The 27,026-nt window shown below is 42.8% G+C and overlaps 2 protein-coding genes and 1 non-coding gene across 3 annotated transcripts in view; all 3 read left to right on the forward strand.

The window, feature by feature from the left end:
- Positions 1-171: 171 nt before the first annotated feature.
- Positions 172-6,514, forward strand: rpl18a (ribosomal protein L18a). Its single transcript, XM_067999363.1, has 5 exons — positions 172-278; positions 1,269-1,448; positions 3,976-4,105; positions 6,156-6,265; positions 6,371-6,514. The coding sequence occupies exons 1-5, from the start codon at positions 261-263 to the stop codon at positions 6,461-6,463; spliced, it is 531 nt and encodes a 176-aa protein (XP_067855464.1). The 5' UTR covers positions 172-260; the 3' UTR covers positions 6,464-6,514.
- On the forward strand, positions 1,068-1,201 carry LOC137335039 (small nucleolar RNA SNORA68). The gene has a single exon (XR_010966314.1). It is a non-coding gene; the product is annotated as a small nucleolar RNA SNORA68 (small nucleolar RNA).
- Positions 6,515-18,375: 11,861 nt separating the features above from the next.
- The window catches only part of c18h12orf56 (chromosome 18 C12orf56 homolog), a 58,726-nt gene continuing 50,075 nt past the window's right edge, over positions 18,376-27,026 (forward strand). Inside the window, exon 1 of the mRNA XM_068000035.1 lies at positions 18,376-18,775. Within this exon, the coding sequence (XP_067856136.1) occupies positions 18,521-18,775 (255 nt within the window). The 5' untranslated portion in view covers positions 18,376-18,520. The remainder of the gene's footprint in view (positions 18,776-27,026) is intronic.

The following is a 27,026-nucleotide window of genomic DNA, read 5'->3' on the forward strand; positions in this document are numbered from 1 at the left end:
TCTGCTATTTATTCGATGCCCTGTGCATTTTGAATTCAAGCAAAAAAAAAAATACAATTTTCATTTTCAATACACCGCTCGGTCTCCCTTTTCTGTTCAATCTGAAAAGGCGTCTGGAAATTTTAAGCCAATCCGCGGGCGTGTAACATACGTGGGCTGCGCTGACGTCATTTCCGGTGGAAGGAGGGAGGTGGGGGGGTGACCGGCGTTGCTGGCTGATGTAACTTCCTCTTTTCGGTGGCAGGCGATCGGGAGGCGACATGAAGGCTTCGGGCACCGTACGTCCTCTCAGTAAAAACCCCGCCGCGGCGGCGGCTTCAGGCCGGGGCTGATCCCGTCAGGAAAGGCCCGGCTCCGTCAAGAGTTTGGGGGTTTTTTTTTTTGTGTGAAAGGGGAGGAAAAAAAAATTATTATAAAAAGAGGGAAGGATCTTCAACATGGCGGCGCTGCCTCCTCGACGGGCCATGTGCTGCCTCGCCCGAGGCCAATTTACCGCGGGCCTGCAACGGGCGCCGGGCACCCACTTTATAGCAATTGCACAAATTATTATCAATCATGAAAGCCCAGGGCAGAGCTGCTACTGAGTGAGGCTCAATTGAACTGGGCAGGCTGCATTGATTGGGATCGATTTTTAAAACTTGTTGAGGGTCTTGCGCTTGTCTTAATTCCTCGTCTTACACTTTTTTTTTTGCAACTTTTAAACTCTCTCCCTAATTTAATGCGCCTCATGCCCCGCAACCAGTTTAACCAGCCCTGTAGAGAGAATGGAATAGAAACCGAAAATGCTGGAAACTGGACTCAGTGGGTCAGGCAGCATCTGTGGGGAGAAGGGTCCATCTGATGTGACCTGCTGACTTGTTTCCATCATCTTTTGGGTTTTTTTTTAAATATATAACTTCAGATTTCCAGCATCTGTAGTATTTTTGTTTTAAATGTAGGTTATGGAGTTTGATCGCAAGATAGTTTAAAAGTCCAACTTTCTATCAAAATGCTAATGGTTAGTGGGGCCTCGAGGGAAATGTGAAAATATGGCTGTACTATTTATGCAGGGGGTGTTTCCCCCTGGTTTTGCACACAAACCCAAAGGCCTTTATGTTTTACAGTTTTAATGCCTTTTTCTAGTGTGCAGAAATTAATTGTACCTTGTCGCCGTTCGAAACTTCTTTGTGCTTTTGAACGTGAAATTGAAGGAACTACATGGTTTGTCATTGTGATATGTAATATCTTTATATCATGTGTGGTATTTTAATATATTTTACATATTTCAGCTTAAGGAATACAAGGTGATCGGGAGGCGCCTGCCCTCGCCTAAGGAGCCCAGCCCTGCTCTATATCGAATGCGTATCTTTGCGCCAAATCACATTGTTGCCAAGTCTCGATTCTGGTACTTTATTTCATTGATGAAGAAACTGAAGAAGTCTGCTGGTGAAATTGTCTATTGTGGACAGGTAAATTTGTTTGTTCAACTGTTGTATTTTCCAATACAAAACACTGGTGTGTTATAATATGGGCTAGATGCATCAATACAGACATCACCTTAAAAAAAAAGCTTTTAAAACTCAATGTCCCGATATCAGTTTTCTTTTGGTCTTCTGGCAGTTTAATACACATTTTCTGCGTGACTAACAAGCAGCCTATCATTGTAGTCCTGATGCAGGAATATTTGCCCTTTATAACAAACTCCTTTGAAGCATTTAGGTTGGATTTATAAATTGTGGGTTGTGTTAAACAAACTATGCTAGCAGTAAGTCCTAAACTAACTTAGTGGTTCTAGCCTCCCAAATCCGTCTTTCCCGCAACTCCATGTTTGAATCCCTTCAATCAGGTTTCCGCCCCTGCCATGGTACTGAAACAGCCCATATCAAAGTCACAAATGACATCCTGTGTGACTGTGACCGTGGTAAACTATCCCTCTCGACCTGTCTGCAGCCTTAGACTCCGTTGGCCACAACATCTTCCTCCACTGCCTCGCCTTTGTCGTCCAGCTGGGTGGGACTGCTTGGTTCCGTTCTTATCCAGTCGTGGCCAGAGAATCACCTGCAGTGGCTTCTCTTTCTGCTGCCACACCGTTACCTCGAGTCCCCCAGGGCTACATGCTGTCCCTCAGCGACATCATCTGAAAACATGTCTGATTCCACGTGCGCTCACAACACCCGGCTCTCATTTGTCTCACTACTTGTCAGACATCCAGTAGTGGATGGGCAAAAATGTCCTCCAACTAAATATTGGGAAGACTGAGGCCAATGTCTTTGGTTCCCGTCTCAAACTCTGTTCCCTGGCCACCAACTCCATCCCTCTCCCTGGCCACTGTCTGAGGCTGAACCAGACCGTTTGCAACCTTTTTTCAACTCAGCGGGTTGTTGTGGTCTGCAGTGCATTGCCTGGGGGGGGTGGTGGAGGCAGATTCAGTAGTGACTTTCAAAGGGGAATTAGATAAATACTTAAAAAGGAAAATTTTGCAGGGCTATGGGGAAAAAGCAGGGGAGTGGGACCAATTGGATAGCTCTTTCAAAGGGCCGGCACAGGTGCGATGGGCCAAATGGCCTCTTTCTGTGCTGAAGGATTAAGATTGCCCTCCTATTTGACCCTGAGATGATCTTCCGACCACACATCCGCTCCATCACCAAGACCACCTATTTCTACATCCGTAACATCGCCCGTCTCTGCCCCGCCTCAGCTCATCTGCTGAAACCTTTATCCATGCCTTTGTTACCCCTGGACTGGACTCTTCCAATGCTCCTGGCCGGCCTCCCATCTTCCACCCTCCATAAATTTGAGCTCATCCAAAACTCTGCTGCCTGTTTCCTAACTCTTAGCAAGTCCTGTTCTCCCACCACCCCTGTGCTCACTGACCTACATAGGCTCCCGGTCCGGCAATGCCTTGATTTTAAAAATTCTCATCCTTATTTTTAAATCCCTCCATGGCCTCGCCCCTCCCTATCTCTGTAACCACCTCCAGCCCTACAACCCTCCGAGATCTCTGCTCTCCTCCAATTCTGGCCTCTTGTGCTTCTCTGATTTTAATCGCTCCACCATTGGCGGCTGTGCCTTCAGCTGCCTAGGCCCTAAGCTCTGGAATCCTCTCTGCCTCTCTTTCCTCCTTTAAGATGCTCCTTTAAAACCTACCTCTTTGATGAAGCTTTTGGTCACCTGTCCTAATATCTCCTTACGTGGCTCGGTATCAGTTTTTTTTGATAACGCTCCCGTGAGGTGCCTTGGGATGTTTTATGATGTTGAAAGCGCTTTTTAAATGAAAGTTGTAGTGAGTTCCAAAGTTTGTTATCTGTAGTTTGGGGTCTGGTTCCTTTCTTCCATGTATGAAATGAGTGTCCCATAACTAGTTATTTTTGATATACTAATGAACATGTTCACATTTTGTGCTTTTGCCCATGGTTTATCCATTTCTAGGTTTTCAGCGCTATGTCCAGCTGAGGGGATACTGCACTGGGGTTTGTTCTGTCATGTAGTGTTCGCGATTAACTTTTAATATCTCAGACTACAGCCTTGATGTGAGCCAATTTTTTTATTCTCAATTTCCAATTATGCCTTAATTTCCTGAAATAATAACGTATCCCTTCAGACGTTAGTCTCCTCGAGGTTGATACCATCCTGAAAACATGATTTTTCTTTTCCCCCTGCCTTGTCTTTGATACCCTTCCTTTTTAAATGGTTTTTAAAAAGTACAGGATATGTCTGAGATAATGTTGGTACAATTCTATCAACGTTCCCAGCAGTTTCCTAACTGGAGCATCTGCTGAAAAAATAAAGCAAACCATATTCACAGCCTGTGGGCGAACATTGTGTAACATTTTTTAGCAGCTTTAGTGTATCGCTCTGGACCATATCTCCAGAACTGGGGGTAGGGGAAAAATAATCTCCAGAGACCTTGTTTTTTTCAGAAAAAAACGTGTGGCCTGAGGCAAGGATTTGCTTTCATTTGCATTTTGTTGAACACTGCTGTTTAATCCTTTATAGGTTTTTGAGAAGTCACCAGCAAAGGTGAAGAACTTTGGCATTTGGCTGCGCTATGACTCTCGTAGTGGAACCCATAATATGTACAGGGAGTACAGGGACCTGACCACTGCTGGGGCTGTCACCCAATGCTGTAAGTAGTTTTACATTGTAAACTATAACATCTAGGACAAGTCGTTTTTGAAGTGTAATAATGTAGGTTAGATGCATCAAAGTTTTAGCAGGCTATTTTAATTATTCAGCTGTTAAATTTTTCTACTTACTGCAGGCATATAATTCCTGTATTAGGGGAAAAAATGTTTTCCCATCAATGGCAAGAGTGTCAGATGTTCATGTACAGACCCATGGTAGCTGCAGCCACTTCATGTAAGAGCGAACTGGATTGTGTGATGTCGGGGATTTTCGTCTCTAGCTGGTCGAATGTGAAGCCATCACTAGTACCAGTGGGGTACTTTTTTTTTTAAAAATTGACTGGAAAATGCACCTTTGCACCAGGCCCACTTATGTAGGTCAGAATACCTAGATTTCTGGCACACAAACACAGGAACAGATCACTAGGAATAATCCGTAATTTCTACACTTGACTGGTTTTATCCAGACCTGTTTTGTGGAACTGATGGTTCATTATTTGATGCATTTGTCTGAACTCATTCAGTAAATATGATAAAAGTGCTTTCATTGTGCTACCCGGTGAAGGTTTAATATTTATTGCCGCCATAAGCAGCACCTGTTGAACGGAAGGTTCTCAGTGGTTTCCTTGCTTGTAGTACTGATAAACATTGAATTTGTTGTAAACGTGGATGCTACGAAGGATGGAATAAATCATATTTAGCTGCAACCTGGGGTTTTGTATTTGTCTAAGTATGTACTCAGCTATTATGGTCTTTAGTCATGGTGCTGCACAACTAGGGGAGCATCTAAGTATTCATATTCTGTATTTTAAAGTTTGGACAATGTCTGGTTTTGGGAGCAATTTTTAAAAAATGCAACACGGCAATTTACATTTAAGGACGGTGATATTTGAGAATTCTGTTGCACTAAGGTGAAATTGAAATGTTTATTTGCAATTCAACAGCTAACTGGGTATAACTTAGAATCTGTTAACCTACCCCAAATTGATTAGTGATTTTCAAACCTTTCTGTGTAGGACCCTGTGTCATTGCACTCCTGAGACCCCGAAACCAAAGAGAAACTGTGCAAAAAGCATTTTTATTAGTATACAGCAACAGAATTTACACTTAACAAATACAGAAATCTAACTAACCACCTGGAATTCCTATGTAGACCCAATTTGAAAACCTGACATTCGAGGTGACATCTTGCAGCTTTTAAGTGGTATACCTTCCTTATGTTGCCATGCTTTTGTAGACAGTAACGCACACAATTTTGCAAAAATGTTGCAGTTGCCACTGGAAACCCCTTATTAAGTCATTGTAAAAATGTTTGTCTTAATTTAGTAACTAGACTTTTTTCATTTTAAATTGTGTGAAGGGTTAATTTTATTTCATTCATTGCAATAAGACCAGGGAATCGAAGAACTTAAGATTTGACAAATTGAAATTATTCGGGGACAAAATTGGCATGCCACTGTTAATTTTTGTCTAACTTTAGAAAATCACCTGTATGATCGATATATCAAATGTATTTAGTGTTAAAAGTATCTTGGAGTTGGGGATGGTTGAAATGTCAGCAGAATGTTACTACGGCTTTTTAGAAATTAATGCCATCCGAGGTTGGGGCAACATTTAAGGGACCGTGCTTGTGGTGAATTACAAAGTTAATTGCAGTGTCTGAGCTGTGGTCTTTGGATCAAGTGTAACCTGGCAATCCAGTCTAGGGAGCCCAGGCAGCTGAGTACTAGTTGAGGTTATTGCCCGTGGTGCCTGAAATTTGCGGGCCTGACTGTCCTTAACATTATTGCTTCTTTGGTGGATAAATCTTAAATCGGAAGACAAGGACCTGGTACAAGGCTCTATGATACGCTCAAAGTGATGCGCTCCTGAGTTAATATATTTAGAAAAAGTGGAGATGGTGGGTAGCTGGCTTTTCAAATTTCAGCTCGTGTCATGAGTCCCCAGAACCATATTTGCAGGAATTAAATGGCTGCGTGTTGCTCTTCGATATAATTTGTTGGTTACTTTTGAGGGTTCCTTATGCACTTATTTATTTGCGATTCTTTGTAGACCGTGATATGGGAGCTCGCCATCGTGCTCGTGCTCACTCCATTCAGATCATGAAGGTAGAAGAGATTCCATCGAGCAAGTGTCGCCGGCCTGCCATTAAGCAGTTCCACGTAAGTATTGAATGTGTATGTTGGTGGTCTCCTCATTTGAAGACTTGAATCTTGTGCTTATAAGCACCACTTTGTTTCTGATTCTGATTATGAACTATGTTCTAGGATTCCAAGATCAAGTTCCCTCTGCCGCACAGAATCCTGCGTCGCCAGCACAAGCCACGTTTCACCACCAAGAGACCAAACACTTTCTTCTAAAATGTATTGATAGACTGTTAGATCTGTATGGAAATAAAAGTCTGGCTGACAGTTGTTGGCTCATGTGTCCTTTTTAAGTATAAAAATTGTTTTGTTTGTTTATAAAACATCTTTGTCATTATCTCCAAAATGCTTCTCAATGTTTTTTGTGGGGGGGGGGGTTATGTAAATGTGGCAGTTGTGTGCTAGCAATGTCTTGAACAGATATATCATGCTATTGGGGAGGGGAGGGGTTGCCCAGGAGAACTCTGCTCTTCAAATCATACATAGAAGCTGGGACCTCTGTTTAGCTTCTGCTCTGGACAGTGGCATCTCATTATTTTCCTTCCTGTGCTGGATTGTCAATTTAGATTACATGCTTGAATGCTAGTGTGGGTTTGAATCCATGGCCATCTCCACTAGAAGTGAGAGTGCTATTGACTGAATCCAGGTGATATTACAAATCCATTTCCTTGTCAGTGGTAAATGTCCCATGTCAGCGTTCACTTGTTTGGACAGTTAATTTAGCACCAGTCAAAGAATGGTGTGGGTTTTTCAGGCATTTTAAGTTACAGGAAATTTTGGTTCCTGTCTTAATGTAAGTCAGGCAGTTAGTGTAGTGACAGCTTTTAGAATTCCTCCTAAAGTGCATCTAACAGACATTTTGCTAACCTGTCTGTCCTTGCTCTTAATCCCTTATGTTTGGTTCATCAATGTCACCAAGTAATTTGGTTTAGTGTTTACTTTTTAATGTATTTGTTTCTCTTTATAGTTGTGGAGTTCTAATATGTTTTAGGACATGGAATTTGTGTCAAGTGAAAGTGACAGAAATATGCAGGAATCATACTAAATGCTAAAGATTAATAGACAATAGGAAATGAAACTACCAATTTTATAATGTTGATAGAGGTTATGTTTCAATGGATGGGGGGGATGCTGGGGTGTGGAAGTGGAGACGTGCATATCTCTAGGCAGAAGTTGGGAAAGATGTTTATAAAAGTTCTGCCCACGCAGTGAAATTAAGTGCCTATTGATTCATTCCTGGAGAACAATCATTATTTTCCTGATCTATTGCATTAGATAAATAGATATCACAGCTGCCCAAATAAGTCTTAGTGAATCGATCTCAGTTTTGAAATTTTCAATTGACCCAGCCTCAACAGCTTTTTGAGTGGGAAGAGTTCCAGATTTCCACTACCCTTTGTGAAGAAGTGCCTTCTGACATCACCCGTGATTGGCTCCTCCAATTTTAAGGTTCTGCCCCCTTGTTCTGCGCTCTCACCAGAGGAAATAGTTTCTCTCTACCCAATCACGTCATTTTAAATACATCAATTAGATCACCCCTTAAATTCAACGGGATTACAAACCTAGTCTATGCAATCTGTCCTCATTTAACCCTTTTAGCCCCAGTATTCTGGTGAATGCCTTCAAGGCCAATATATTCTTTGAGATGCAGTGCTTGGAACTGAATGCTGTAACCAGAGGTCTGTACAACTGTAACATAACTTCCAGCCCTCTAGATTAAGGCCAACATTCCATTAGTCTTTAATTTTTTGTACCTGTCTACTAGCTTTTAGTGATTTCTGTACTTGGACCCCTAAATTTTTGCTCATCCGCAGTTCCTACCGAGTTTCTTGCCATTTAGAAAATACTCATCTGTCTTAGGTCCAAAGTGGATGACCTCATTTTAAACTCATGAAATTTTGCCCACTCACCTAATCTATCCATGTCCCTTTGCAACTTTCTGCTCCTGTCTACACTACGAATAGTGCCAGAGGACTGGCAGACAAATGTTATTCCTATATTTAAAAAGTCCAGGGAACCATAGGCTAGCTAGCTCAGGTGGTAGGAAAGATAATGGAATCTTTACTCACAAATGTAATAGAAAGACATCTAAAGAATGAAAATATAATATAGTCAGCATAGATTTCAGAAGAGAAAGTCATACTTGACCAACCTTATTGCATTCTTTGAAGAAGAAACAGAAAGGAGACAAGGGTAATGTAGTAGATGTAACATATTTGGATTTTCAAAAAGGTGCCACATTGTAGATTCATGGCTACGGTCAGAGCATATGGAGTCGGGACAGGTAGAATGGATAGCAAGCTTACAAAACAGAAAAGAGTAGGGGGTAAAGGTAGCTCCTCAGACAGGCAAAAGATGGGCAGTGGTATTCCATGGGGATCGGTGCTGGGACCACTGTTCACAATTTACATCAACGATTTGGATTCGGGAATCGGAAGTACAATTTCAAAATTTGCGGATGACACCAAATTGGGCAGTGTAGTTAATACAAAGGAAGAATGCGTCAAAATGCAAGAGGACATTAATAAACTTGCAGAATGGGTGTGTAATTGGGAATGGGAGCGGCTGCAGGGCATTCTGGAGGGGGCGGGTGAACAGCCAGTAGTCGTGGTCCATAATGGTACCAATGACGTAGGTTAAAAAAAGGGATGAGGTCCTGCAAGGTGAATTTAAGGAGTTAGGAGATAAATTAAAAAGCAGGACTTCAAAGGTAGTGATCTCAGGATTACTACCGGTGCCACGTGCTAGTGAGTATAGGAACAAGAGAATAGACTGAATGAATGCGTGGCTGCAGGGATGGTGTAGGAGGGAGGGATTTAGATTCCTGAGACATTGGGACCGGTTCTGGGGAAGGTGGGACCTGTACAAGCGTGACGGGTTACACCCGAGCAGGACTGGGACCAATGTCCTCGCGGGGGTGTTTGCTAGTGCTGTTGGGGAAGGTTTAAACTAGAGTGGCAGGGGGATGGGAACCTGAGCGGGGAGTCAGAAGGGAATAAAATTGAGAGCAGCAAGAGAGGGGAAGGCGCAGGGGAAATCTACAATACAAATAGTACAAACAGTTGTTCAAGAACAAGTGAGAGGGAACAGCGTAGAGCAGCGGAAAGAAAGTGTACTTTAGGCACGACAGATAAAATAAAAACTAGAAGGCATAAGGCGATTAACCCAGCATCAAAGCTGTGTCAGGGGGTTGGGAACCTGAGCAGGGAGACAGAGGAAAGCGTGTCAGGAAGGCACAGAAGGTATGGAGTAAAAGGTAAAGTGTTAAAAAAGGAAAAAGCAGGAACTAAGTGTCACAAAACATATTTGAAAGTTCTTTATCTGAATGCACGTAGCATTCGTAACAAAATGGACGAGTTAACGGCACAAATAACTACGTATGGGTATGATCTTGTGGCCATTACAGAAACATGGTTGCAGAGTGACAACGACTGGGAATTAAATATGCCAGGGTATTTAACAATCAGGAAGGACAGGCAGGAAGGAAGGGGAAGTGGGGTGGCTATGTTAATAAAGGAAGGAATCACTGTAATACAGAGAAATTATATTGGGACAAAGGATCAGGATAATTAAACAGTTTGGGTAGAGATAATAAGGGGGAAAAAACACTAGTGGGCGTAGTATATAGGCCTCCTAATAGTTGCAACTCTGCTGGAAGAAGTATTAATCAGGAAATAGTCCGGGCATGTAATAAGGGAACAGCTATAATTATGGGGGATTTTAACTATCATATTAACTGGACAAATCAAATAGGGCAGGGCAGCCTTGAGGAAGAGTTTATTGAGTGTATTAGGGATGGATTTCTTGAGCAGTGTGTAACTGATCCTATAAGGGGGCAAGCAACCTTGGACGTGGTCCTGTGTAATGATCCAGGATTAATTAATAATGTCCTAGTTAAGGATCCCCTTGGAATGAGTGACCATAACATGGTTACATTCCATATCCAATTAGAGGGTGAGAAGGTTGGTTCTCAAACAAGCGTACCGAGCTTGAATAAAGGAGACTATGATGGTATGAGAGCGGAATTGATTTAAGTGGACTGGGAAAATAGATTAAAGGGTAAGACGGTACATGAACAGTGGTGTTCATTCAAGGAGTTATTTTACAACTTTCAAAAAATATATATTCCACTGAGGAAAAAAGGGTGTAAAAGAAATGACAGCCATCCGTGGCTAAGTAAAGAAATTAAGGATAGTATCCGACTAAAAACAAGGACATATAAGGTAGCCAAACTTAGTGGGAGGATAGAAGATTGGGAAGTCTTCAAAAGACAGCAAAAAGTAACTAAAGGATTGATTAAGAAAAGGAAGATAGATTATGAAAATAAATTAGCAAAAAATATAAAAACAGATATCAAGAGTTTCTACAGTTATATAAAAAGAAAAAGGGTGGCTAAGGTAAACGTAGGTCCCTTAGAGGATGAGACCGGGAAATTAATGGTGGGAAACATGGAGATGGCAAAAATGCTGAACAAATATTTTGTTTCAGTCTTTACGGTAGAGGACACTAAGAATATCCCAACACTGGACAAACAGGGGGCTCGAGGGGGGGAGGAGCTAAATACGATTAAAATCACTAAGGAATTGGTACTCAGTAAATTAATGGGACTCAAGGCGGATAAATCCCCTGGACCTGATGGCTTACGTCCTAGGGTCTTGAGGGAAGTGGCAGTTGGGATTGTGGATACTTTGGTAATAATTTTCCAAAATTCTCTGGACTCGGCAAAGGTCCCGGCAGATTGGAAAACTGCTAATGTAACACCCTTATTTAAAAAGGGTAGTAGGCAGAAGGCTGGAAATTATAGACCAGTTAGCCTAACATCTGTGGTGGGTAAAATTTTGGAGTCTATTATTAAGGAGACAGTAGCGGAACATTTGGATAAACATAATTTAATAGGACAAAGTCAGCATGGCTTTACGAAGGGGAAGTCATGTCTGACAAATTTGCTTGAGTTCTTTGAGGACATAACGTACAGGGTGGATAAAGGGGAACCAGTGGACGTAGTGTATTTAGACTTCCAGAAGGCATTCGACAAGGTGCCACATAAAAGATTATTGCTCAAGATAAAGAATCACTGGATTGGGGGTAATATTCTGGCATGGGTGGAGGATTGGTTATCTAACAGGAAGCAGAGAGTTGGGATAAATGGTTCATTCTCGGACTGGCAACCAGTAGCCAGTGGTGTTCCGCAGGGGTCGGTGCTGGGTCCCCAACTCTTTACAATCTATATTAACGATTTGGAGGAGGGGACTGAGTGTAACATATCAAAGTTTGCAGATGATACAAAGATGGGAGGGAAAGTGGAGAGTGAGGAGGACATAAAAAACCTGCAGGGGGATATAGACAGGCTGGGTGAGTGGGCGGAGATGTGGCAGATGCAATACAATATTGGAAAATGTGAGGTTATGCACTTTGGCAGGAAAAATCAGAGAGCAAGTTATTATCTTAATGGCGAGAAACTGGAAAGTACTGCAGTACAAAGGGATCTGGGGGTCCTAGTGCAAGAAAATCAAAAAGTTAGAATGCAGGTGCAGCAGGTGATCAAGAAGGCCAACGGAATGTTGGCTTTTATTGCTAGGGGGATAGAATATAAAAACAGGGAGGTATTGCTGCAGTTGTATAAGGTATTGGTGAGACCGCACCTGGAATACTGCATACAGTTTTGGTGTCCATACTTAAGAAAAGACATACTTGCTCTCGAGGCAGTACAAAGAAGGTTCACTCGGTTAATCCCGGGGATGAGGTGGCGGACATATGAGGAGAGGTTGAGTAGATTGGGACTCTACTCATTGGAGTTCAGAAGAATGAGAGGCGATCTTATTGAAACATATAAGATTGTGAAGGGGCTTGATCGGGTGGATGCGGTAAGGATGTTCCCAAGGATGGGTGAAACTAGAACGAGGGGGCTGCTCTTTCAAAACTGAGATGAGGAGAAACTTCTTCACTCAGAGGGTGGTGGGTCTGTGGAATTTGCTGCCTCAGGAAGCTGTGGAAGCTACATCATTAAATAAATTTAAAACAGAAATCGACAGTTTCCTAGAAGTAAAGGGAATTAGGGGTTACGGGGAGCGGGCAGGAAATTGGACATGAATTTAGATTTGAAGTTAGGATCAGATCAGCCATGATCTTATTGAATGGCGGAGCAGGCTCGAGGGGCCGATTGGCCTACTCCTGCTCCTATTTCTTATGTTCTTATGTAATTGGTAAATTAATTTCAGTATAGATAAGTGAGGTGGTGCATTTTGGTAGGAAGAATAAGGAGGCCACATACTGCTTGGCTAATAAGTCTAAATGGGATAGAGGAGCAATGGGATCTAGGGATACAAATAAACAAATGGCTAAAAGTAGCGACACAAGTTAATAAGGCCATAAAAAAGGCAAATCAAGCACTAGGGTTCGTTTCTACAGGGATAGAATTGAAAAGCAAAGAAGTTATGTTAAACTTGCATAGAACCTTGGTTAGACCACACTTGGGAGTATTGTGAACAGTTCTGGTCTCCATATTATTGAAAAGATAATAGTATCACAATAGGTACAGCACAGGAGGAGTCTATTTGGCTCATCGTGCCTATGCCAGCTCTTTGAAAGCGATCCAATTAGTCCCATTCTCTTTCCCCATAGCCTTACAGATTTTTTCCCTTCGAGTATTTATCCAATTCCCTTTTGAAAGTTACTATTGAATCTGCTTCCATTGCTCTTTCAGGCAGTGCATTCCAAACCATTACAACTCGCCGCATCAAAAATGTTTCCATATGTTGCCTTTTGCTGATTACCTTAAATCTTGTACTCTGGTCACCGACTGGACTGTCACTGGAAACAGTTTCTCCTTGTTTACTCTGTCAAAACCGTTCATGATTTTGAACACCTCTATCAAATCTCCCCTTAACCTTCTCTGTTCTGAGGAGAACAACCCCAGCTTCTCCAGTCTATCCACACAACTGAAGTCCCTCATCGCTGGAACCATAAGACCATAAGAGATAGGAGTAGGCCATTCGGCCCCTCGAGCCTGCTCCGCCATTCAATGAGATCATGGCTGATCTGATTTTTACCTCAACTCCACTTTCCCGCCTTTTTCCCATATCCTTTGACTCCCTTGCTGAACAAAAATTTGTCTAATTCAGCCTTGAATGTATTCAATGACTCAGCCTCCACAGCTTTTTGGGGTAAAGTATTCCAAAGATTCACGACCCTCTGGGAGAAGAAATTCCTCTTAATTTCCGTCTTAAACGGGCGACCCCTTATTCTGAGACTATGTCCCCTAGTTTTAGATTCCCCTTGAGGAGTAACAACCTCTCAGCATCTACCCTATCGAGTCCCCTCAGAATCTTGTATGTTTCAATAAGATCTCCTCTCATTCTTCTAAACTCCAATGTGTATAGACCCAACCTGTTCAATCTTTCCTCGTAAGACAACCCTTCCATACCCGGAATCAACCTAGTGAACCTTCTCTGAACTGCCTCCAATGCAAGCATGTCCTTCCTTAAATAAGGGCACCAGAACTGTACACAGTACTCCAGGTGTGGTCTCACCAGCACCCAGTACAGTTGTAGCATGACTTCCCTGCTTTTATACTCCATCCCCCTAGAAATAAAAGCCAATATTCCGTTTGCCTTCCGGATTACCTGCTGCAGCTGTATGTTGACTTTTTGTGTTTCATGTACGAGGACACCCAGATCCCTCTGTACCGCAGCATTTTGTAGTATTTCTCCATTCAAATAATATTTTGCATTTTTATTTTTCCTCTCAAAGTGGATGACTTCACATTTTCCCACATCATATTCCATCTGCCATATTTTTGGCCATTCGCTTAACCTGTCAATATTCCTTTGCAGACACTTTGTGTGCTCATCACAACTTGCTTTTCCACCTATCCTTGTATCATCAGCAAATTTGGCCACAAGCCACTCTGTTCCTTCATTGATATATATTGTAAATAGTTGAGGCCCCAGCACTGATCCCTGCAGCACCCCACTAGTTACAGATTGCCATTTTGAAAATGACCCTTTTATCCCAACTCTTTGTTTTCTGTTAGTTAGCCAATCCTCTATCCATGCCAGTATATTACCCCCAACACCATGAGCTCTTATCTTGTGCAGTAATCTTTTATGTGGCACCTTATTGAATGCCTTTTGGAAATCCAAATATACTGCATCCATTGGTTCCCCTTTATCCACCCTGCCCGGAACCATTCTAGTAAATCTCTTCTGCACCCTCTCTTATGGCATTGACATCCTTCCTAAAGTGTGATGCCCAGAATTGAACGCAATACTTCAGCTGAGGCCTAACCGGTGTTTTATAAAGGTTAAGTATAACTTCCTTGCTTTTGCCTATATTAATAAAGTCCAGGATCCCATATGCTATTTTGATCGCCTTCTGAACTTGACCTGCCACCGTCAAAGATTTGTGTATATGCGCCACCAGGCTTCTCTGTTCCTGCACCCCCTTTAAAATTGTACCATTTAGTTTATATTGCCTCTCCTCATTCTTCCTACCAAAATGCATCACTTCATACTTTTCTGTGTTAAATTTCAACTGCCATATGTCTGCCCATTTCACCAGTCTGTCTAAGTCCTCCTGAAGTCTGTTACTATCCTCCACATTGTTTACTACATTTCTGAGTTTCGTGTCGTCTGCAAACTTTGAAATTATACCCAAGTCCAAGTCATTAATATATATTAACAAGAGCAGTGGTCCTAATACTGACCCCTGGGGAACACTGTTTACTTCCTTCCAGTCTGAAAAATAATCATTCACCCCTACTCTCTGTTTTCTGTCCCTTAGCCAGTTTTGTATCCGTGCTGCCACGGTCCCTTTAATCCCGTAGGCATTAATTTTGCTAACAAGTCTATTATATGGTTCTTTATCAAATGCCCTTTGAAAGTCCATATACACAATGTCAACTGCACTATCCTCATCGACCCTCTCTGTTACTTCATCAAAGAACTCAATCAAGTTAGTCAAGTACGATTTTCCTTTAACAAATCCGTGCTGACTTTAATTTATTAGCCTATACTATTCTAAGTGCCAATTTATTTTGTCCCAGATTATTGTCTCTCAAAGTTTCCCCACCATCGGCGTTAAGCTGACTGGCCTGTAATTGCTGGGTTTATCCCTCTCCCCTTTTTTCAACAGGGATGTAACATTTAACAAAAGATATAGAGGCATTGGAGAGGGTGCAAGAATGATACAAGGACTGAGAGGATATCCTTATCGGGAAAGGCTGAACAGACTAGGGCTCTTTTCTCCAGAAAGGAGAAGGCTGATAGAGGATAGAAGGCTGAAAGACCTGGTAGAGGTCTTTAAGATAGTGGTAGGGTTTGATGGGGTAGGCATAGAGAATATGTTTCCATTTGTGGGGGAGTCAAAAACTAGAAGTCATAAATCTAAAATAGTTGCTAATAAATCCAAAAGGGAATTCAGGAGAAATTTATTTAACCAAAGAGCAGTAAGAATGTGAAACCCGCTACCACAAGGAGTAGTTGAGGCAAATAGCATAGATGCATTTAAGGGGAAGCTCGATAAGCACATGAAGAAGAAAGGAATAGAAGGGTATCTTGATAGGGTTAGATGGAGTAGGGAGGGAGGAGGCTCGTGTGGAGCATAAACACTGACATAGACCAGTTGGACTGAATGGCCTGTTTCTGTGATATAGTTTCGATGTAACTCAATGCACTGGGCCAACTTAGTGTCATCAGCAAATTTGGATATATAGCTCTTTATTCCTTCATCCAAGTCTTTTATAAATATAGTGTAAAGCTGAGGCCCCATAAACTCATAATTATTGATATAGACTGAAGAAACGTTGCTTTGAGTTGTGAATTACGTTGAAGTGCAGTGACTGCAGGCATTCAATGGCATGAAAATCGGGCGAGTTCTACAATGTGCCTACGATCTGCTCTGCCAGATTATCACCCAGACGGTGAAGAAAAAAATCTACCCCCCAATGTTTAAATCTTATGTATATCTTATGGTAAATTTACAGGGCTATGGGGGAAAAGCAGGGGAATGGGACTAATTGGATAGTTCTTTCAAGGAGCTGGCACAGGCACGATGGGCTGAATGGCCTGCTCTTGTGCTGTATCTACTACGGTTCTGCCGCTGAATCCGCTTAGTTCCAAAGCTTCACTGACTACTGGATGAACATTCAGCATCTTGAAGTTACCTTCCTGTCAATGTGTTACATGAGAAGGTCTCCATCTAGAAGACTAATTTATGAGTAAGATTAGCAAATGGATACCATGAGACGAAAGCTGATGTGGCACGATTCCTGTTCCCCGCAGATCATTATCTTCCCTGACATAAACAGAGTTTAAACCTGCACCTAACTTTGGTATTTCTGATCTGTTATCCCATTCCACACTACTGACATCTCTCACTTGAGTGTAAAATTTTGGAGGGCAATGATCTGGGAGGGAAAAAAAATGTTCCCTTCATAAACACTTAGCACGTTGTGAGGAAATGGTCCCCATTTTTTCCACTCAGGGACCCACATCCTGGATAGCATTTATTTAATGGGTTGGAATGAAAGGATAATGAGCCCACTTCAGCGGAAAGCACCCCGTTCATTGCACCTTCTGTTGAAGGCTTTACGCATGAAACGTTAACTTGTCTGAAACAAAAACAGAAAGTACTGGAGACGCTCAGCATGTCAGGCAGCATCCGTGGAGAGAGACGTGAATTCGTTCCCTTTCCCGGTACCGAGTGATTCCAGCATTTCTGTCTTTGTATCCCATTGAATATCACCTGAGTTGGTCTTTTCTGAACCGGTGACCTAACAGGCTGTTATTAGAATTGCTTAGGAAAATATGAATATCTCCTCTCAAGTGGAAATACCGTAATCAAAAACAAATGTGTTTAATTCAGGTGAGGAGTTAAGTTTAAGCATTCTCCTCTCCCCACCACTATTGTTTACCTTCCATTAGGTTAGCTTTATTCACCCGGGATGCCATTCCAAGTAAAGAGTCCCTTGGGATTTCTGTTGCTGCTGAACTTCAAATGAGCCATACAAATCTTTAACCAGCTCTGTTCCAGAATCCCTACCAAGCAGAACACAGCTAAGTTCATCAACTGTAGGTGATAGCGGATTTTAATCAAATATTTTGTCGAAAATAACATGCCTTTTAGGAATAAAACAATATTTTGCGGAAGTGTACGTGGGACTTTAAAGAAAATTCTTCTTCAACCATCAAAAAAACCTCAGGGTTTGATCCCTGAGCGGAAAAGCTATTCTTCAACAAAAGGAAGCAACTTTTTATATCATCACAGCTTATCAAATTAAAGGTCAACACTTTAAGACTATATTTTATTGATCTATAATCTAACGAATAGTTTGACCGCGTGGCACACGGCTGTCTGAAATACTTTTAAAAAATGATAATCATTAATATAGCAGCTTGCTTTTCAGTAAATACCAAATTCGAAATAACTTTTGAACTCAAAATCAAGTAACTAAACTGCGATAGTTTTTAGATCTCGGGAAGGGTCACTAACCACTGAGGAAAGGATGCCATTGTGATAATAAATTGGTGCACAGTAGTTGTCAATATCATGAGCTATTGATGTGGATAATTTTTTGTATAGGCGCTGCCATCAACAGTTTTGTAACAAAATATTTAGCAACGTAAGTAAAAACTGAGAATAAAATAAAGATGTGACTAAATCAAAGGCGAAATCATACTGCGGAAGCTGGAAATCTGAAATAAAAACAGAAAATGCTGAAAATACTTAAGATGTGACTACTTATTGGAAATCGAAAAGGAAGGTAATTTCTGTTCTACTTTAATTTAGCAATCTGTCAATGAACAGTACATTTTAACTCGCGCCTTTAAGTTGAAGCCCCCCGGAAAGGAGCAGTCTGTGGCCGACACTCGGTGGGTGGGGAGGGGGAGAAAAAAACTAATCAAAGGGGAGGGTGAATAAATGGCAGACTCTCTCCCTCCATTTCTTTACGGGAGTAATTCATTCATCAATGGATTGACTGGAGGTGGGCGGGGCTGTGACACTGAGCTAGGGGGTCGCGATTGGCCCCTGCTGTCGGTTGCCTTTGTGACGTAATGAGGCGCGCGCGCGCGCGCGCGAGGTGGGTGGGGGGGTGTCCCCACTCCCCGGGAGCGCGCCGAGCCCAGTGACAAGACAAGTCATTGTAGCAAAATTAAAAGTAGCAACGCGGCGCCTGAGGCATGTGTTGTGTGTGCGGGGTTCCCCCTCCCTCCACTCCATTCCCCCTGCTAGTTTACATCTGAAACCCATAACTTTTTTTATATATATATATATATGGCGAGGAGTGAGCTGGACGTATTTCCTTCCAAGCGGCACGACAAGCTCGACTTCTTCCTGAAGAGACACCTGGAGGAGAGCGTCTTTAACAAGATCCGAATGTACGAGGCGTGCATCGTGGTATCGGAAAGAAAACATAAAAAAGCCTTCGAGTATGTCATTCTCACCGACGAGTGCATCTACTTGACGCAGAATCCACCCAAGACCATCCACGAGGCGGTGCATCTTAATGATGTTGTTGCCATTGAGCTGGTGAGCGTGTCTGTCACTCGGTCACTTTTAGTTTGCTGCCTTTTTTTAAGGTGTGTTTTTTTATCCCCCCCTACCCAACGATTTTCAAACGTTTTTATGCAATTTTCCTCATGCTTTAACGGGATGCAAACTTGCAATCGACTGTTAGTAAAATCACAGTACTTGCTAGTTAACGTTTGGATAAATACATTGGAAAATGAATGGGGCCCCGAGGCTATGTTCAGATTGGACTTTATTGCAAATTTGTGCAGATTTATAATCTCGGGGCTCTATCGACCGACTAGTCCCCCCCGAATTATACTGCCACTCTTGCTTTGTGCCGCAAAGCCATTTTGCACGGACACAAAAGTTAGTAGCCGTTATGAAAGATTACAATGCTGGTATAAATGCTGCAAGGATAAAAAATAGTAGATGTAGTTAGAAATCTTTTAAAAAGTCATAATCCATAGAACCAAACTTTGAGCCAGAAATTTCCTTTAATCTACTTCCAAAGATGCTTAAAACTGCAAACATGTGTTACACAGATTGCATGTGAATATCTTTCACGATTTAATTCTCGAAATCCAACTCTGAAACAGATTATTTCCCCAACCCAAGTTTAACTGAACTCTAGTTATTTAGAAATTAAAGTGAACGCCTTCAAATATAAGTTTAGTTACGGTGTTCTGTAAAACGTCATTAAGATTTTTTTTCTGTTCATTGAGGCCTGGGAAAGAATTCTTGTGCTCATCTGTCTTTCTGCATTAGCTTGACTGTTTAGATTATTTTAAAAATAACACATCTTCAAGGTAAAGGGATTTATAACTGGCTTCAGTCTCCCTGGGTCAGTAAGGGTAGTGGCTTTCACCCAAAGAGTAGTGGAAATGTGAAATTCCTTCCCCCAAAAGGCTATAGATGCTGGGTCAATTGAAATTTTCAAGACTGAGATCGACAGACTTTTATTAATTAAGGGTATCGAGGGATATGGAACAAAGGTGTGTAAATGGGGTTGTGTTACAGATCAGTCATGATTTAATTAAATGGTGGAATACACTCAATAGACGGAATAGCCCACTCCTGTTCCTATGAAGGAGAAAACTGGCCTAAGTTCCCACACCCAATTACGATACATTGACCCCTGCTGGAGGTAGGGTAATGACAGGGTTGGTTGGGTTGTGAAGGCCCTTCGATTGTTGTCCTTTGTCCTCCCTTCTCAACCTTCCCCTTCCTCTCCCTCTTCTTTTCACCCTCTTCCCCCCCCCCCCCCCCCCAGTCCAGTACCCTGCTCATAATCAGCATCTCACACACGAATAATAGCCACTTCGCAGGGTACGCTGGGGTTACCGCCATTTGTCAAATTGTACCCAACAAGGTGCAGAGGAGGAATTTAGTCGGGGGTGGGAATGGTCTGAAAACAAATGCACGATATGAATCTGGTATTTAATCTGATTTTTTTTTAATTTGTAAAAAGTAGTGGAAGCAGTGTGTCTTGGATATTTCTGTGCTGAAGATTTGAGCAAAGCTACATTTAATCCCAAGCCCTAATTCTCCTGAGAGGTAGTGGTCGGCTTTCTGTGGTGATTATTTTCTCAACTGAGTGGCTTGGTTGGCCACTTCAGAGGGTATTAAGAGCCAACCATGTACAGTAGAGTAGGACTGAAGTCAGTTGTAGGTCAGGCAGGGTCGGAGTGGCACATTGCCATCTGAAGGCCATTAGTGAACCAGTTGGATGTTATCACACAATGGCAGCTTTCATGGTTTTATTTCTTTTTTTCTGGAGCTAGCCCAGGAGTTACCAGATTTATTAAGCTCAATTTCACATCTTGCTGTGTCCCATAACCATGACACTACCGTATTGTACAGACAAGGTGCCTGTATCATTTATGTAGCTGCGCAAATGGATAATGTGCAATACAAGCGCATTGCTCTCAACTGTGGGAAAGCAGAGCTGTTTGTACATGTATTTAAACATATTATGAAACACGGCTCATCATTGTCCAACTGCCATGATATTTTTAAAGTTAAAAAAGAACTGACTTGTTCTTTACTGTCGTTATGAGTACAAAATTTTAAACAGAACTTTTTGTTTCACTCAATCCCTTCCACATTCAGGTTTCAGAAGTTGGCTTTGTACCAGTACAAGATTATCTCCTCCACTGCCAGAAAAATACTAAATCAGTGCACCCGTGACAGTTACACTGCAATTATACCCTTCTCTTGTGCTGGCGCAACACAACAATCATTCTGCCCTGGTGTAGGATGTGAAGGATCAGTGACCTGATTGAGTATAAGTGAGATGTTGTTTCTGACAACGATAGGATGTTAGAGTGGTACTTGTAAGGAAATGAGAAGAACTGCTTCCCCAGAGCTGATTTTTGAGGGTGTGAAGGATACCTGTGATGTGTCATTGAAGAACATAAAGAACTTGTATTTATACAAGTGCCTTTCTCCACTTCAGGACGTCCCAAAGTGTTTTACAGCCAATGAAGTACTTTTGAAGTGTAGTCACTGTTGTAATGTTGAAACGTGGCAGCCAAATTGTGCACAGCAAGATCCCACAAACAGATAACAAATGAGATCATGACCAGATAATCTTTTTTTTTTAGGGATATTTGTTGAGGAATAAAAATTGGCCAGGACACTGGGGAGAACTCCCCTGCTGTTCTTCGAATAGCGCTACATCCACCTGAGAGGTTAGACTCAGTTTAATACCTCATCTGAAAGGTGGCACCTCCGGCAGTGCAGCACTCCCTCAGTACTGCGGTGTCAGTCTAGGTTATGTGCTGAAGTCTCTGGAGTGGGGTTTGAACCCACAACCTTCTGTAAATTAAGTTATAGACCAGGTTGGTTGGTCCCGAAATGCGCAGGGGAATCCCGGTGAGGCCAGGGACGCGATCTCCTGCCGAATTTAACAACAAGACCCGATTCTAACTTTTTTCTTCTGTTTCCCACCCGGCAGCCGGCGAAATTGACAGGCTGGCCAGCTACCGGGCAGGAAAACCAGCGGCAGGAGGCCGCAGACACGGATCTCTAGGGACGGTCGCTGGCACTCGCCATCGTGGAGAAGGCTGCAGATCGGGGGTTGAGGGGTGGTCGGCCGATTGCGGAGAAGGCTGCAGATCGGGAATCGGGGTGGGTAGGGACGGCCAAATGCGGTGGGGCTAGAGCGAGGCCGCGATCAGCAGAAAGGAGGCCGAAGACTTCCTTGAGGGGCCGGTGGGGGGAGCACTCCTGCTCCTTCTGGTCCACAAGCAGAGCTGAAATAAGTACTTACCTTCTGGAGCTGGCAGCTCTCGCCTCCCTTTCGCTGCTGGGTTTCCTGAGCCCTGGGAAACCCGGCCGGTAGCCGGTAAATTGAAATCAGGCTCCCAATTGCACCGTGGGAACCTGATTGTAAATATGATAATGTAGCCTCCAAGACAGGACACTTGCATTCCTCGAAACCTGCCGCCATTAAAACGTAGGGGACGTGTCCCCTGTTTTTTAGGGTTTAACCCCCCTCACCTCCTCCAGTCCGTCATGATGAGGGGCGGTGGGGGGGGGATAATATCAAGGCCATTGTGTTTGTTGCCAGCCATTTGACGTGATTCATGTTTCTACCTCTTGGCATGTGCAGCAACGTTTGCAAAGTGGAACTTTTGGAGCAGTGATTTTCATTGACATTTGCTTTGTCCCTGATTTCATATACAGCTTCGTTCATGATTTCACCCATCGTTGCAGGCACATCCACTTGGGACGTGGCAGCTGTAACTGCCCCATGCTGCACTAGACTGACCGCTGGGTCACGTCGATGCGAAGGAGTCAGGAACTCGGAGTGGAGTTTCTCAATGTCTACCTGGTGTGCCTCGGCTATCTCCATATCAGGAGCCTGGGAAAAAAACAGCCCGCTTGATTGGCACCCCATCCACTGCCCTAAAAAAGTGAATCGGCTGCTAAGATTCTAGACTTGGGTAAGGCCGACTTCAATGGGATGAGACAGAGACTGTCCACAGTAAACTGGGCAAATCTGTTAATGGGTAAAACGACTGATGATCAGTGGGAAATGTTTAAAGAAACATTTAACGTGATACAGAACTGGTTTATACCCCTGAGAGGCAAGAACTCTACTTGCCAAAAAAAACAGCCATGGACAACTAAAGAGGTAAGGGACAGTGTAAGACATAAGGAAAGGGCATACAAAAAGGCAAAAAATGGCACAGATCCTGGCGAATGGGAAAGATACAAAGATCAACGAAGGGTCACAAAACAGATAGTAAGAGCTACAAAAAGAGAGTATGAAAAGAAACTTGCAAGGGATATCAAAACCAATACGTAGAACTTTTATAGTTATATTAGGAAAAAGAGGATGGTCAGGAGCAGTGTTGGCTCCTTAAAAATTGAAAGTGGGGATATTGTCATTGACAATGGGGAAATAGCGGACATGTTGAATAATTACTTTGCGTCAGTATTTACAGTTGAAAAAGAGGATAGCATGCCGGAAATCCCAATAAAACTAATATTGAATCGGGGACAGGGACTCGATAAAATTAACATAAGTAAAGCAACAGTAATGAAGAAAATAACAGCACTAAAGAGTGACAAATCCCCAGGACCAGATGGTTTCCATCCCAGGGTTTTAAAGGAATTAGGTTATAACATTGCAGATGCCCTAACTATAATCTTTCAAAGTTCTCTAGATTCAGGAACTGTCCCTCTAGATTGGAAAATTGCACATGTCACTCTGCTTTTTAAGAAAGGAGAGAGAGGGAAACCAGGGAATTATAGACCAGTTAGCCTAATATCTGTTGTGGGGAAAATGCTGGAGTCTATAATTAAGGATAGGGTGACTGAACACCTCGAGAATTTTCAGTTAATCAGAGAGAGCCAGCATGGATTTGTGAAAGGTAGGTTGTGCCTGACAAACTTGATTGAATTTTTTGAAGAGGTGACTGAAGTAGTGGACAGGGGAATGTCAATGGATGTTATTTATATGGACTTCCAGAAGGCATTTGATAAGGTCCCAAGTAAGAAGCTGTTAGCTAAGTTAGAAGCCCATGGAATCGAGAGAAAAGTACGGACTTGGTTGGGAAATTGGCTGAGCGAAAGGTGACAGAGAGTAGGGATAATGAGTAGGTACTCACATTGGCAGGATGTGACTAGTGGAGTCCCACAGGGATCTGTCTTGGGGCCTCAATTATTCACAATATTTATTAACGACTTATATGAAGGCATAGAAAGTCTCATATCTAAGTTTGCCGATGACACAAAGATTGGTGGCATTGTAAGCAGTGTAGATGAAAACATAAAATTACAAAGCGATATTGATAGATTAGGTGAATGGGCAAAACTGTGACAAATGGAATTCAATGTGGACAAATGTGAGGTCATCCACTTTGGATCAAAAAAGGATAGAACAGGGTACTTTCTAAATGGTAAAAAGTTAAAAACAGTGGATGTCCAAAGGGACTTAGGGGTACAGGTACATAGATCATTGAAGTGTAATGAACAGGTGCAGAAAATAATCAATAAGGCTAATGGAATGCTGGCCTTTATATCTAGAGGACTGGAGTACAAGGGGGCAGAAGTTATGCTGCAGCTATACAAAACCCTGGTTAGACTGCACCTGGAGTACTGTGAGCAGTTCTGGGCACCGCACCTTCGGAAGGACATATTGGCCTTGGAGGGAGTGCAGCGTAGGTTTACTAGAATGATACCCGGACTTCAAGGGTTAAGTTACGAGGAGAGATTACACAAATTGGGGTTGTTTTCTCTAGAGTTTTGAAGGTTAAGGGGTGATCTGATCGATGTTGATAAGATATTAAGGGGAACAGATAGGGTGGACAGCAAGAAACTATTTCCGCTGGTTGGGGATTCTAGGAGTAGGGGGCACAATCTAAAAATTAGAGCCAGACCTTTCAGGAGCGAGATTAGAAAACATTTCTACATACAAAGGGTGGTAGAAGTTTGGAACTCTCTTCCGCAAACAGCAGTTGATACTAGCTCAATTGCTAAATTTAAATCTGAGATAGTTAGCTTTTTGGCAACCAAAGGTATTAAGGGATATGGGCCAAAGGCAGGTATATGGAGTTAGATCACAGATCAGCCATGATCTTATCAAATGGCGGAGCAGGCTCGAGGGGCTGAATGGTCTACTCCTGTTCCTATGTTCCTAAACATTCACTCCTTTCACCACCGGCGCACCGTGGCTGCAATGTTGCTGAGTTGCGGCAGTGCATCTTGTACCAGCCACAGGATACACTGCAGCAACACGCCAAGGCTTCTTTGACAGCACATCCCAAACCAGTGACCTCTACCACCTAGAAGGACAAGGGCTGCAGGCACATGGGAACAACAGCACCTGCACGTTCCCCTCCAAGTCACACACCATCCCGACTTGGAAATATATCGCCGTTCCTTCATCGTCGCTGGGTCAAAATCCTGGAACTCTCTACCTAACAGCACCGTGGGAGAACCTTCACCACACGGACTGCAGCGGTTCAAGAAGGCGGCTCACCACCACCTTCTCAAGGGCAATTAGAGATGGGCAGTAAATGCTGGCCTGGCCAGCGACATCCACATCCCACGAATGAATAAAAAAAATATCTCTGCACCTTCCCCACAATATAACTGTCAATTTACACTTTCTATAGAATAGCATTTCTGTGGGTGCAGCATCCAGAGATAGTATTATAGAATCATAGAATCATAGAATCATAGAAGTTACAACATGGAAACAGGCCCTGCGGCCCAACATGTCCATGTCGCCCAGTTTATACCACTAAGCTAGTCCCAATTGCCTGCACTTGGCCCATATCCCTCTATACCCATCTTACCCATGTAACTGTCCAAATGCTTTTTAAAAGACAAAATTGTACCCGCCTCTACTACTGCCTCTGGCAGCTCATTCCAGACACTCACCACCCTTTGAGTGAAAAAATTGCCCCTCTGGACCCTTCTACCAACCTTATGTTAGTTGTTTGTTTAAGCAATACATTTAGCTGTATCAACAGTGTAAAGGATGACAAACATCTGTACATTGAATCAACACAGGGACTGCAGGCCAATGAAAGAACTGTTTGAATAACTATAATCTTTGATTACCAAACTTATTGCTGGTATAATAATGTGTAAACTTTCATGAAGTAGAAACAAATGTTCCGATCTTTGTATTTTTTCGAATCGTGGAACCCTGAAAGTTATTTTTTGAAACTGAGGTCCCGAGCCCTTTCACTGACTTGTTCTTTTTGAATAATTGATGTCTGCAATCTGCATGTTTACAATTACTTTAAGTGGCAATAAAATTTTAATGTGCAGCATGAAGGTCCCAAGGAACTTAAATCACTACATTGGCACTCAAAACGAAAATGTGCACGAGGAGGGGAGGTGGGAGGTGGGGTGGGCTCAGATCGTACTTGTTTGAGCAAGGGAGCAGGGCTCGCGTACGGCTCCAGCTGAGGGAGGGTACGTGAGGAAACCATGACAAGATGGAGGCCTTTGCTTCCCATTGAGAAAAGCTGCTGTTTCAAGCCTGTAACACAGAGGGCAATGGCGTTAACTCAGGCTTGTTGCTGTCTGGGAAAATTGGGCTCTTATTGCCTGGCCATAAGTGATTTCAGATTTGTCAGTGACTCAGTGCTGTCCCGAAGTTGTGTGCAAGTCTTTGCATATAAGGTCATGTGGACAACAGCAACTTGTATTTATATCGCGCCTTTAACGTAGTAAAACGTAGGAACAGGAGTAGGCCATTCAGCCCCTCGAGCCTGCTCTGCCATTTGATAAGATCATGGCTGATCTGTGATCTAACTCCATATATCTGCCTTTGGCCCATATCCCTTAATACCATTGGTTGGCAAAAAGCTATCTATCTGTCCCAAGGCGCTTCACAGGAGCGTAATCAATCAAAATTTGACATCGAGCCACATAAGGAGATAATTAGGACAGGATGGACAAAGAGCTAGGTTTTAAAGAGCATCTTAAAGGAGAAGAGAGAGGTAGAGTGTGGGAGAGGGTTAGGGAGGGAATTCCAGAGCTTAGGGCCTGGACAGCTGAAGGCACGGCCGCCAATGGTGGAACGTTTAAAATCGGGGATGCGCAAGAGGCCGAATTAGAGGACCGCAGAGATCTCGGAGATTTGTAGGGCTGGAGGAAGTTACAGAGATAGGGAGGGGGTGAGGCCACGGAGGGATTTGAAAACGAGGATGAGAATTTTAAATTTGCGGCGTTGCGAGACTGGGAGCCAATGTAGGTCAGCGAGCACAGGGGTGAACGGGACATGGTGCGAGTTAGGATACGG

This window comes from Heptranchias perlo, chromosome 18 (assembly GCF_035084215.1).
Source record: "Heptranchias perlo isolate sHepPer1 chromosome 18, sHepPer1.hap1, whole genome shotgun sequence".
NCBI lineage: Eukaryota > Metazoa > Chordata > Chondrichthyes > Hexanchiformes > Hexanchidae > Heptranchias > Heptranchias perlo.